This window comes from Geotrypetes seraphini, chromosome 6, assembly GCF_902459505.1.
Source record: "Geotrypetes seraphini chromosome 6, aGeoSer1.1, whole genome shotgun sequence".
NCBI classification, from domain to species: Eukaryota; Metazoa; Chordata; class Amphibia; order Gymnophiona; family Dermophiidae; genus Geotrypetes; species Geotrypetes seraphini.
The window spans coordinates 248,622,409-248,634,544 of record NC_047089.1 but is presented as its reverse complement, the minus strand read 5'-3'; the positions used below and the strand labels follow the sequence as shown (position 1 = coordinate 248,634,544).

Below are 12,136 nucleotides of genomic sequence, written 5' to 3'. Positions count from 1 at the left end.
GCTGTTATTATTATTATTATATTGATTTGGATAGGTGGGAAGGGATGTACTTTTCTTGGCTAGGTCACATGGAAGTAGTGAAGATGATGAAACTCCCACGTCTTTTTTTTCAGACTCTTCCTCTGTGGGTGCCTCGTTCTACTTTGGAAGGGGTGCAGTGTAGATTGTCTTCCTTTATTTGGGCACACAGACAACCGCAGGTGAGCCTACAGGTGCTCTGTTGGCTCCACGGGGAGGGAGGCTGTCCGTGCCGAATGTGGGTAAATATTATCAGGCTACCCAGTTGCGGGCTGTGGTTGAATGGAAGGCGCAGGAATTTAAGTCTTGGGTGGCCATTGAACAGGAGGAGTTGGCTTCTGTGCCTCTCTCTTGCATCTGCCTTCGCTCCCAGGGAGCTGTCGTGTGGTGGGAGCTCTTTCCTCAGTCTGTGTGACTCTGAGAGTATGGAAGATGGTTCAGGGTTTTTTGTTGGATGGTAGGAAATATTCTTGGTTCATCCCCCCTTCGCTATAATTTGGAGTTTCAGCCAGTATGGGATGGAGGGAGTGTGAGGCCTGGAAGGCAAAATGGTTGGTGTGTGTTGGACATTTTTGGGACCCTGGTTCAGAGGGACATTCGCCCATTTCCTGAGTTATGTGATCGTTATGGGTTGTTGCCCCGGGATCTCTTCCCATATTTGCAGGTCAAGCATTATCTTCAATCTGGCCTTCTCCGGGATTTGGTGGGGGGAAAGACTATATTTGAACAGATGGTAGGCCCTGTGCTCCGGAAGGGTGCTATATCCTCCTTGTATCGGTGCTTGGTTACTGGGCGTGGGTCTCCTCTCCCCTACGTGGTTGCTTGGGAGCGTGATTTGGGGCGGAAGCTTTCTCCTTCTGAATGGGAGGGGATTTGGTCTCAGATGGGCTCTATGGGTATCACTACTCCCCTTGTTGAGAATGGGTACAAGGTGCTCTTGTGTTGGTATTACACCCCGGTGCTGTTTACAAAAATGGGACAGGGGGAGGGGGTGTGTTGGAGGGGTTGTGGCATGCTCGGTTCCTTTATGCATATGTGGTGGGACTGTCCCTGGGTTCGAGAGTTTTGGTCTGCTTGTTGCATGCTATCTTGGGAAGTCAGACACAGATTGGATGGGAGATGGTACTTCTTTGCATCTTTGACCCCTCTATGCCTGCCTGAGGGGGCAGTGAGTTTTTGTAAATTATTTTTCACAGCTGCCAGACTGGTGCTGGCTGCTTGCTGGAAGCGGCCTGATGAGCCTAATTGGAGGCTGGTTGCTGACAAATTGCATCATTGGCATGTTTTGTACAAACTCACTGCCCATAAGCAGGGTACTTTGCATAAATTCAATAGTATTTGGCGCCGGTTTGAACGCTGGCCTGGGTATTGAGGGAGGTGGGAGCGCTCTTTTTCTTTTCCACTCCTAACATAGTAACATAGTAGATGACGGCAGATAAAGACCCGAATGGTCCATCCAGTCTGCCCAACCTGATTCAATTTAGATTTATTTATTTATTTATTTATTTTGTTTTAAATTTTTTTTCTTAGTTATTTCTGGGCAAGAATCCAAAGCTTTACCCGGTACTGTGCTTGGGTTCCAACTGCCGAAATCTCTGTTAAGACTTACTCCAGCCCATCTACACCCTCCCAGCCATTGAAGCCCTGCCCATCCTCCACCAAACAGCCATACACAGACACAGACCGTGCAAGTCTGCCCAGTAACTGGCCTAGTTCAATATTTAATATTATTTTCTGATTCTAAATCTTTTGTGTTCATCCCACGCTTCTTTGAACTCGGTCACAGTTTTACTCTCCACCACCTCTCTTGGGAGCGCATTCCAGGCATCCACTACCCTCTCCGTAAAGTAGAATTTCCTAACATTGCCCCTGAATCTACCACCCCTAAACCTCAAATTATGTCCTCTGGTTTTACCATTTTCCTTTCTCTGGAAAAGATTTTGTTCTACGTTAATACCCTTCAAGTATTTGAACGTCTGAATCATATCTCCCCTGTCTCTCCTTTCCTCTAGGGTATACATATTCAGGGCTTCCAGTCTCTCCTCATACGTCTTCTGGCGCAAGCCTCCTATCATTTTCGTCGCCCTCCTCTGGACCGCCTCAAGTCTTCTTACGTCTTTCGCCAGATACGGTCTCCAAAACTGAACACAATATTCCAAGTGGGGCCTCACCAATGACCTGTACAGGGGCATCAACACCTTCTTCCTTCTACTGACTACGCCTCTCTTTATACAGCCCAGCATCCTTCTGGCAGCAGCCACTGCCTTGTCACACTGTTTTTTCACCTTTAGATCTTCGGACACTATAACCCCAAGGTCCCTCTCCTCGTCCGTGCATATCAGCTTCTCTCCTCCCAGCATATACGGTTCCTTCCTATTATTAATCCCCAAATGCATTACTCTGCATTTCTTTGCATATAATTTTAGTTGCCAGGCATTAGACCATTCCTCTAACTTTTGCAGATCCTTTTTCATATTTTCCACTCCCTCTTCGGTGTCTACTCTGTTACAAATCTTGGTATCATCTGCAAAAAGGCACACTTTTCCTTCTAACCCTTCAGCAATGTCACTCACAAACATATTGAACAGGATTGGCCCCAGCACCGAACCCTGAGGGACTTCACTAGTCACCTTTCCTTCCTTCGAGCGACTTCCATTAACCACCACCCTCTGGCGTCTGTCCGACAGCCAGTTTCTGACCCAGTTCACCACTTTGGGTCCTAACTTCAGCCCTTCAAGTTTGTTCAACAGCCTCCTATGAGAGGAACTGTATCAAAGGCTTTGCTGAAATCCAAGTAAATTACATCTAGCATATGTCCTCGATCCAGCTCTCTGGTCACCCAATCAAAAAATTCAATCAGGTTCGTTTGGCACGATTTACCTTTTGTAAAGCCATGTTGCCTCGGATCCTGTAACCCATTAGATTCAAGGAAGTACACTATCCTTTCTTTCAGCAACACTTCCATTATTTTTCCAACAACTGAAGTGAGGCTCACCGGCCTGTAGTTTCCTGCTTCATCCCTGTGACCACTTTTATGAATAGGGACCACATCCGCTCTCCTCCAATCCCCAGGAATCACTCCCGTCTCCAGAGATTTGTTGAACAAATCTTTAATAGGACTCGCCAGAACCTCTCTGAGCTCCCTTAGTATCCTGGGATGGATCCCGTCTGGTCCCATCGCTTTGTCCACCTTCAGTTTTTCAAGTTGCTCATAAACACCCTCCTCCGTGAACGGCGCAGAATCTACTTCATTTTCTCGTGTAACTTTGCCAGACAATCTCGGTCCTTCTCCAGGATTTTCTTCTGTGAACACAGAACAGAAGTATTTGTTTAGCACATTTGCTTTCTCCTCATCACTCTCCACATATTTGTTCCCAGCATCTTTTAGCCTAGCAATTCCATTTTTTATCTTCCTCCTTTCACTAATATATCTGAAAAAATTTTTATCTCCCTTTTTTACATTTTTAGCCATTTGTTCTTCTGCCTGTGCCTTCGCCAAACGTATCTCTCTCTTGGCTTCTTTCAGTTTCACCCTGTAGTCCTTTCTGCTCTCCTCTTCTTGGTTTTTTTTTATATTTCATGAACGCCTCCAGTTTTCCTGCCACTGTTGGTCGAGGTTTTGTTGCTGGGAGCCTATCTGGGAGGGGAGGGGAGTGGGGTGGGGTGGGAGGTTTTGGTAGTTTAAGCTTTGCTGGTTCTGGTTTTCAGGGGTTTGGATGGGGATTATACTGTTTGGTGGTTCATCGCTTTGTGATGCCTACATGGTGGACTTGTGCATTCGTATTGCACTGTTTTCATTGCCATTTGAAGTTTGTTGTTGTTTTTTCATTGTAATATATCTTGGTATGATTTCTGTCCAATAAAAAATTTTCAAGTTAAAAAAAACAAAACAGTAGATAAAGTTGAATGAACATAAACCCAACAGAAATAAAACAAACTAAGGTTAAAATAAAATGAAATAATAAAGTCCAGACAGTTAATGTGGATGAGTAGGGAGGACAAAACTCAATGTAGGCTATCAGGGCTCTCGGACCTCGAAGTAGGAATAAAATGGCAGGCAGGATCATGGATATTCAGACTCCTTCACCGTTTTGGGCTGTAGCACATCATTAGATACCGCCTGAATAACTCTGTCCTGGCGTCTAGGCAATCAGATCTGCACAGATATACAGCATTAACCCCTTGATGCCTCACAGAACGCAATGACCAAACTGCTTCCAATTAATCCCAGTAGAGGTGGCTGCGGTCTTCCTAAAAATGTGGCACAGCAGGAACTCAGGATGCAGGGAACGATCACCCATTTCAGCACACCTCAATCCTCATACAAGCTGATGCAGGAGGTCGCAGCAGACCGACTTCCCTCCGCCGCAGCACCGGACTCCCGAACATGGGCTATCGCCAAAACAAATTCAGTCACTGTGATACACCAACATTAACAGCAGGGAAACAAGTACACATCCCACACACTGCATCGCCACACCGGAAGAGCGATGAACATCAATCTCCACTGAAACCGACAACAGGTAGGCAGTTGGAGGATTCTGCTGTTAATGGTCAGACAGGAAGGACCAGCAAATTAAGTTTGTTTATTCAGTTTTTTGATTAAACGCTTTTTCGAAACTACAAAGCGTTGTACAAGGTTTAAAATAACATTTAAACAAAAATATAACAATTAAAACATACTTTTCTATGAAAACTACAAGACTGACAGCAATTACATATTGGGTAAATACGGACCAACAGGCCCCTGGACACAAATAGGGAAAGGGGGGGAAATACAATTGATATAGAAAATGTGAGGAACATTTAAGGTAAACACAAAAGGGACTGGGAAAGTAAATGTAAAAAAAACCAAGTATGGGTTATCTCTAAAATACAGTAGATCAATTAAAAGCGTCTTTAAAAAGAAAGCACTTTAAATTGCTTTTAAAATTTTTTACATTTTTAGGTATAAAGGAAGAGCATTCCAGATCATAGGGGCTGTCACAGAAAAAGTGGAGGTGCGACGTGTGCCAATAATTTTTAAAGAAGGAATGTTAAGATTGTATTGAGAAATAGATCTTAAAGCTCTCGGAGGGTCATATGGAATCAAAAGTCTGTCTATGAATGCTGGTGTATTGGTCTGCAAAGTTTTGAATGTCAGAAGGGCGATTTTATAAGTTACCCTGTGTGGGACAGGCAACCAGTGGGCATTTTGAAGCAAAGGGGTAACATGATCAAATTTCTTTGCGCCCGAGATTATCTTAATGGCCGTGTTTTGAATAAGCTGCATGCGTTTTAAGTCTTTATGATAGATCCCTTTTAATAATGAGTTACAATAGTCCATTTTTGATATTACAAGTGCATGGATCAGAACGTTCAGGGAACTAATATCAAGAAGAGGGGCCAATGATCAAATCATTCTTAATTTATAGAAACAATTTTTAACCAATGCACTAATTTGTGGTCGAAATGTTAGCTTATTGTCTATAAGGACACCTAAGATTTTTCGATGATGACTGCAGAAATTAATTGTGCTCCCTCTTTCCCAGGGAAGAGGAGAATATTAGTTTTTGAAATGTTTAGAGAAAGCTTATTAGTATTTAACCAGTCATGAACTTTACTTAATTTATGATTAATTGACTGAATCTCAGTTTGGCTATTTGGATCAATGGGGTGCAATAATTGAAGATCATCGGCATAGCCGTAAACAGTAAACCCTATTGATTGGCAGAGGGTCAGAAGAGGGGCCAAATAGATATTACATAAAAGAGGTGATAAAATGGAGCCTTGTGGAATACCAAAGTTAGAATGATAGGATTTTGAAACTGAGTTATTGAAATGTACTGTAGAGGCTCTGTCAAGAAAATAAGAGCGAAACCATTCAAGGGCTTGATCAGCTACACCTATAGAAGAAAGGCGTTGCAATAAGAGAGGATGATCGATGGTGTCAAACACTGCAGCAAGATCTAAGGAGATTAGTAGAACGGATTTATGATGGTCACGATAGTAATTTATAGATGTAGTGAGACTAAGTAAAAAGTATTCTGTAGAATGGTTTATTCGGAAACCAGTTTGATTAGGATGGAGTACATGCGTTTTTTCAACATAATCAGCCAATTGTTGAAACACGATTTTTTCAGTTAGCTTGGATAGAAAAGGTAGATTTGCTATTGGACGGTAGTTAGAGCAATTGTCAAGATTATTTTTTGGATCTTTTATGATTGGAGAGATGATAGAATGTTTCCAGTTTGGTGGGATATTGGCTGTAGATAAGCAAATATGGATAATTTGAAGAATATATGGCCCAAATACTGTAAAATGTCATTTAAAAAAAAATGGAGGAATGGGCTCTAGTTTGGAGCCTTTAATGTTAATACAGTGTAAAATGTTTTCAATAGCTTTTAAAGATGGAAGGAGGAAATTGGATAGTGTAGCGTGAAATGTCTGGGTCCTAGTTATTATATTGTCATTTTCAGAAGGACTAGCTAAGTTTGTAACGGTAGATATTTTGTTAGTGATTTTGGATCTGATCAATGTAATTTTTTCTTGAAAATAATTTGCTAATGCTTGAGCTGTTGGAGATTCTTCAGTTAGGCTGAATTTTTCATTTTTAAAAACTGTTAATTGCTTAAGAATTTTGAACAAGGTAGATGAGTTATTAGTATTAGAAAGTTTCCTAGCATAGAATTGTTTCTTAGTAATATTAATTGATTGCCGATAGTGCTGTGAATGTTTATTATAATTGTCTAAGTTTTCCTGGGTAGGTTTGGAGCACCATTTGCATACTACTTAAAGTCTTTATCCATGAAGATGAGATTTAAAAAATTGAAAAAAATAAACCAAAGTAACAGTAATCTAATTAAAAGCAAAAAAAGAACAAAAATAAACAAAAAAGACAAAAAGATGGCAGGGGGCACAACAGCACACAACCTAGCCTGATGCCATCTTGAAAAAAAAGTAAAGAGAAGTAGAGAGAAATAAATAAGCCTATGACTAAAAGGTTTTCTATATGAAAGGCAACACTTAACTCTGTGGATCCTGCAACATGCAACTCAGGAGAGGTTTTCCACAGTAACAGTAATTGAGCACGTCCATGAGAGATTCTTCGGAGATAAAGCTGTCTGGCATTGCCCACATGTGGGAATATTATGACTGCTTGTCCTTGGAGGATTAGTTATTTTTCTAATTGCAGAATATGAGGTCTGTTTTTGGTTTACCATCTTATTTTATTACTATACTAGTTTGGTTTACTATATTACAGTTCAATGCCACCATTTAATACACAGATAAAATTCACCTTTATACTATGACCTGTACTCTCCCGAGTGCCACCAACCTTAGAAAGTTAAGTCGCTCCTGGACCTCCTGTACATGGCTATATCGACTTCCTGGTCTTACAGTCTGTGGATCATATTCTCCATGCTCTGAAATGAAAAAACAAAAAAGAAAACTGTAAAATATTTATAGGCAAAAAGTAAAAATATACACTAATTACCCAACTGTAAAATTGATTTGATGAACATTTATTAAAAAATAATGGCATTTCACAGAGGGTTATCTGTTAGACATCACTTACTTATAAACAAAAATTATAGCCTGCACTATCTGCAATCCAAGATTAGTAAAAGTAAACATATACATAAATTAAAATAAGTAGAAACAAAATTATTACACATATAAACAAAAAAAAAAACAACCAAGAAACATTTGTGCATTCTATCACTCAAATAGTGCAAAAACACCAATGATTTAAAAAAAGCCAAACTTTCCTCAATGAGTATGAAAAAGAACTGATATAGTAAGGGGAAGGAAGAAAACTGTATTAAGATCAAAATACAATCTAAATATATAACACCTTGGCTCTCAAAAAAAGTTATAGCATGTGATCTTAATTTACCTACAGTGCTTAAAGCCAGAAATCCATACATGTCCCAAAGTACAGCACCTTTTAAGGCCACATCTCTAATAAAAATTTTATGAGAGATATATAGATTTTTTTCCCAGTTGCTGCTCAGTGAGGACACATTCACTTAAACCTGGGTTTCTTCATGGGCAACAAAACAAAAAGATTTAAAACAAATTAAATCTCCACAATCTAGGAAACTTTAGTAGTCAATATTCAAAAGAGTTTAACTCGGAAAGAGAGGCACCTACCCAGCTAAACCCCACTGAGCAACATTCAGTGGCATGCAGTGTCACTGTATATTGCCTGTGGCCACCTAGGTACTGTCTGGTTAGTGCTGTGCAGCTTGGGGGCAGAGCTTGGGTGGAACTAGCACTCGACCAGTTAGCAGCAATGTTCAGCAAAAAGGCTGTTCTAATTTTATCAATCAAGCTAATCACACACCAGTCTAAATATTGGCTTGTGTACAGTTAGCTTCTGGGTAACTGCTTTAACCTAGATATTCAATGCCTGTGCCTGAACATGGCCTGCCATTGAATAGCCAGACTTACAGTACTACAGTTCAGCTCAGAGCTATAAGTGACTTACAAACTGCCTATCTCCATATGCTGAATAGTGACCCTCTAATACAGGGGTCTCAAAGTCCCTCCTTGAGGGCCACAATCCAGTCGGGTTTTCATGATTTCCCCAATGAATATGCATGAGATCTATGTGCATGCACTGCTTTCAATGCTTATTCATTGGGGAAATCATGAAAACCCGACTGGATTGCGACCCTCAATGAGGGACTTTGAGATCCCTGCTTATAACCTGAAAGTCAATGCAAATATATAAATGAAACAGATCTATCATTTATACAAGTAATGGCAGAACACAGACACATTTTCAAGACCACATAAAATGCTCTTTTCATCTGATCAATTTTTCTGATAATTCTTTTATATACTCTACCAGATTTCCCTCTTCCATGATAGACACTGATTTTCCTACAATTATTCAGGTACTCAAGCATTTTTCCCTATCTGTCCCGGCAGGCTCACACTCTATCTAATGTACCTGGGGCACTGGGGGGATTAAGTGACTGGCCCAAGGTCACAAGTAGCAGGCAGGATTTGAATCCAGAACCCCAGGGTGCTTGGGCTGGAGCTCTAACCACTGCACACACACTCCCACATTCCCCTATAAGGGGGTTATGGTGAAATGGAACCCTTTATGTGAAGTTCACAGCAGTGCCCCACTGCTCTTTTGGCAAGTCTGTATGGCCAGTCCATTACAATTCTGGCCCCTCCTACATCCAAATGGGCTTGTTTTCAACATTTTGCATTTGGACGTTTTGATTTTCAAAAACAGCCAAAAAAGCTAAGATGTCCTAAGGGCCAGAACTTCTAAATGAGTCATTTTTTTTTTTTTTTTGGGGGGGGGGGGGGAGAACCCAGACATCTTACGGTTTCGCAAACAACCCAACTTTTTTACTTTTGTGGAAACATCCAAAATCGGACTTTGACATCTAATTGAAAATGTCCCTCTAAGCGAGTTATAAGTATTTGGCAACATTTGGACCTGCCACACTGGTTTGTAGCACACAGCTCGGGCTAGGTGCAATGATGCACTACTTTTTCCTCTAGAAGGTAAGAGGTAAGTGATGGAAACTGACCCCAATACTAGTTCTAAGAGGGTTTTCATAATTCAACATCCTTTTATGTGGCATTCTCTTGCAGAAGATATCAGTGTCTTACAGCATGCACTGAATCTGCTATTTCATTTTTTTAGCTCTATAAGTACTCTGGTGTATATCCATCTGATCCAGGTGATTTGCTAATCCAAGTTTATCAATTTTCTTGAATGCAGTTTTTGAATATATTAAACTCCCTTGAAGCAGCCTGCTTAGTGAAATAGGGGGCCTTACCAGGATTCCTTGATTATTAGAGCTATTTAACCAGAAACTCTCTATATTTTGCTGGAACTACTAAACTGTATAAAAATTTAAGAACTAATACATATGTTGCCTGTTCTAAGCTCTTAGTACAACAATGGAATGTGTCAGAATATATCGATTTTCAATTTTTTTTTAACAATTGATTCATTTGGCTCATAGAAATTAACGTTTTGAAAAGTTACTAGGACCTTTTTGCATTTGTTTATTATATTTTCTGTGGTTTTTTGACTAATTATGGTGATTTTTTTCCTAATACTTCAAGTGATTGAGCTTTAGGTTATTTGAAGTGCTCACTCAGATCTCTCTCTCCAAATTTCTGTGATAATTTGACTGTATTCCAAGTAAAGAACTATTAAAGTTGGATTTTAATATTAATATGGTAACTGAAATCACTCATTGTGTTGACTAGTTTGTTAGCTCCCCATGGAAGGCAGTATATTACATTACATTACTGACTTCTATTCCGCCTGTACCTTGCAGTTCCAAGCGGATTACATCAGAAGATAGCTGGATATTTCCAGGAACAAAAGTTACAATTAAGAGAACTGGACATTTCCAGGAAAAAGTTACAATTAAGGAGCTGGATACATTGTACAATTAAGGAGCTGGTTCATAATAAAGTTTTGAGAAGAGGGTACCAGATAGGTGGAGAAAATAGGAAAAGTATCGGATAATGCTGGAAGAATACGAGGATGTTAAAGAGTAGAAACTGTCACATTCTTTTCATCACTATTCTTTTCCCCTTTCTGCATACTGATTCCAAAGTGTATTTTGAATCAAACAAAATTAAAGTTCTGTAAGAAACATGACCATCTTTTACAAATAGCGCTTACCCCACCACCAATCTGATTCACCCTGTCACTGATGTAATTTGTACCCTGGTATGAAAGTGTCCTATTAGTCTCAGAAATATGAAACGTGAAATATCTACTCTTTCATTTAACGCTATATATTCCAACTTTCTCCTCGTTTTTCCCCCCTGACTTCTAATGTTCATATACAGGCACTTAAAATAATGTTTCTTGTTTCTAGTAACATCTTCCTCGGCAATTGACAGTGCTTTTGTGTATGAAACATTAAACATTAGTTGGTTAAGTAACATTGACTAGTGTTCAAGTACTAGTAACTTGATGCATTACAGCTTTAAAAAGAGATTGGTTTTGTGCTATCCCCAGAAAAGGATGCAAAAACAGCCGAACAAAAGACCCAGCGTGGATAACTAAAGTAGTGAAGAAAGCGATAGGAAATAACAAAAAAAATAATTCCGGAAATGGAAAAAGGACAAAACCGAAGAGAACTGGAAAGAACACAGGAAGCATCAAAAAGAATGTCACAATGTGGTTAGAAGAGCAAAAAGAGAATATGAAGAGAGGCTAGCCAGGGAAGCACGAAATTTCAAACCGTTCTTCAGATATGTTAAAGGGAAGCAGCCGGCAAGGGAGGAGGTGGGACCGCTGGACGACGGAGATAGAAAAGGAGTGGTGAAGGAGGAAAAAGAAGTGGTGGATAGACTAAACATGTTCTTTTTGTCAGTATTTACAAGAGGACACATCCAACATGCCGGAACCTGAAAAAATCTTCAAAGGAGATCAAGCAGAAAAATTAACATTCATGGAAGTAAGCCTTGAAGATGTACACAAGCAGATAGATTAAAAACTGACAAATCTCCGGGCCCGGATGGAATCCACCCTAGGGTATTGAAAGAACTAAAGGAGGAAATAGCAGAACTACTACAGCAGGTTTGCAATCTATCCCTGAAAACAGGTGTGATCCCAGAGGATTGAAAGATAGCAAATGTTACACCCATCTTTAAAAAAGGTTTGAGAGGGGACCCAGGGAACTACAGACCGGTAAGTTTGACTTCGGTTCCAGGAAAGATGGCAGAAGCCCTGATAAGACAGCATTGATGAGCATCTAGAAAGGAATAAACTGATGAAAACAAGCCAACATGGCTTCTGCAAAGGAACTTATTGCATTTCTTCGAAGGAATTAACAAGTGAATGGACAAAGGGGACCCCATAGACATCTTACATTTAGATTTCACAAAAATCCTTTGACAAGGTACCCCATGAACGCCTACTATGGAAACTGAAGAACCATGGGGTGGAAGGAGACGTACATAGATGGATCAAAAATTGGTTGGCGGGTAGGAAGCAATGGGTAGGAGTGAAGGGCCACTACTCTGACTGGAGGAGGGTCACGAGTGGTGTTCCGCAGGGGTCGGTACTCTGACTGCTGCTGTTCAATGTATTCATAAATGATCTAGAAACAGGGACAAAGTACAAAGTAATAAAATT

At 40.3% G+C, this 12,136-nt stretch overlaps 1 protein-coding gene across 4 annotated transcripts in view; it reads right to left on the bottom strand.

The window, feature by feature from the left end:
* USP9X (ubiquitin specific peptidase 9 X-linked) overlaps nt 1-12,136 on the bottom strand; it is a 589,740-nt gene that overhangs the window by 327,360 nt on the left and 250,244 nt on the right. For all 4 annotated transcript variants that reach the window (XM_033949377.1, XM_033949378.1, XM_033949379.1 and 1 more), the window contains one exon: nt 7,337-7,424. In XM_033949377.1, coding sequence (XP_033805268.1) covers nt 7,337-7,424 — 88 coding nt within the window. The remainder of the gene's footprint in view (nt 1-7,336; nt 7,425-12,136) is intronic.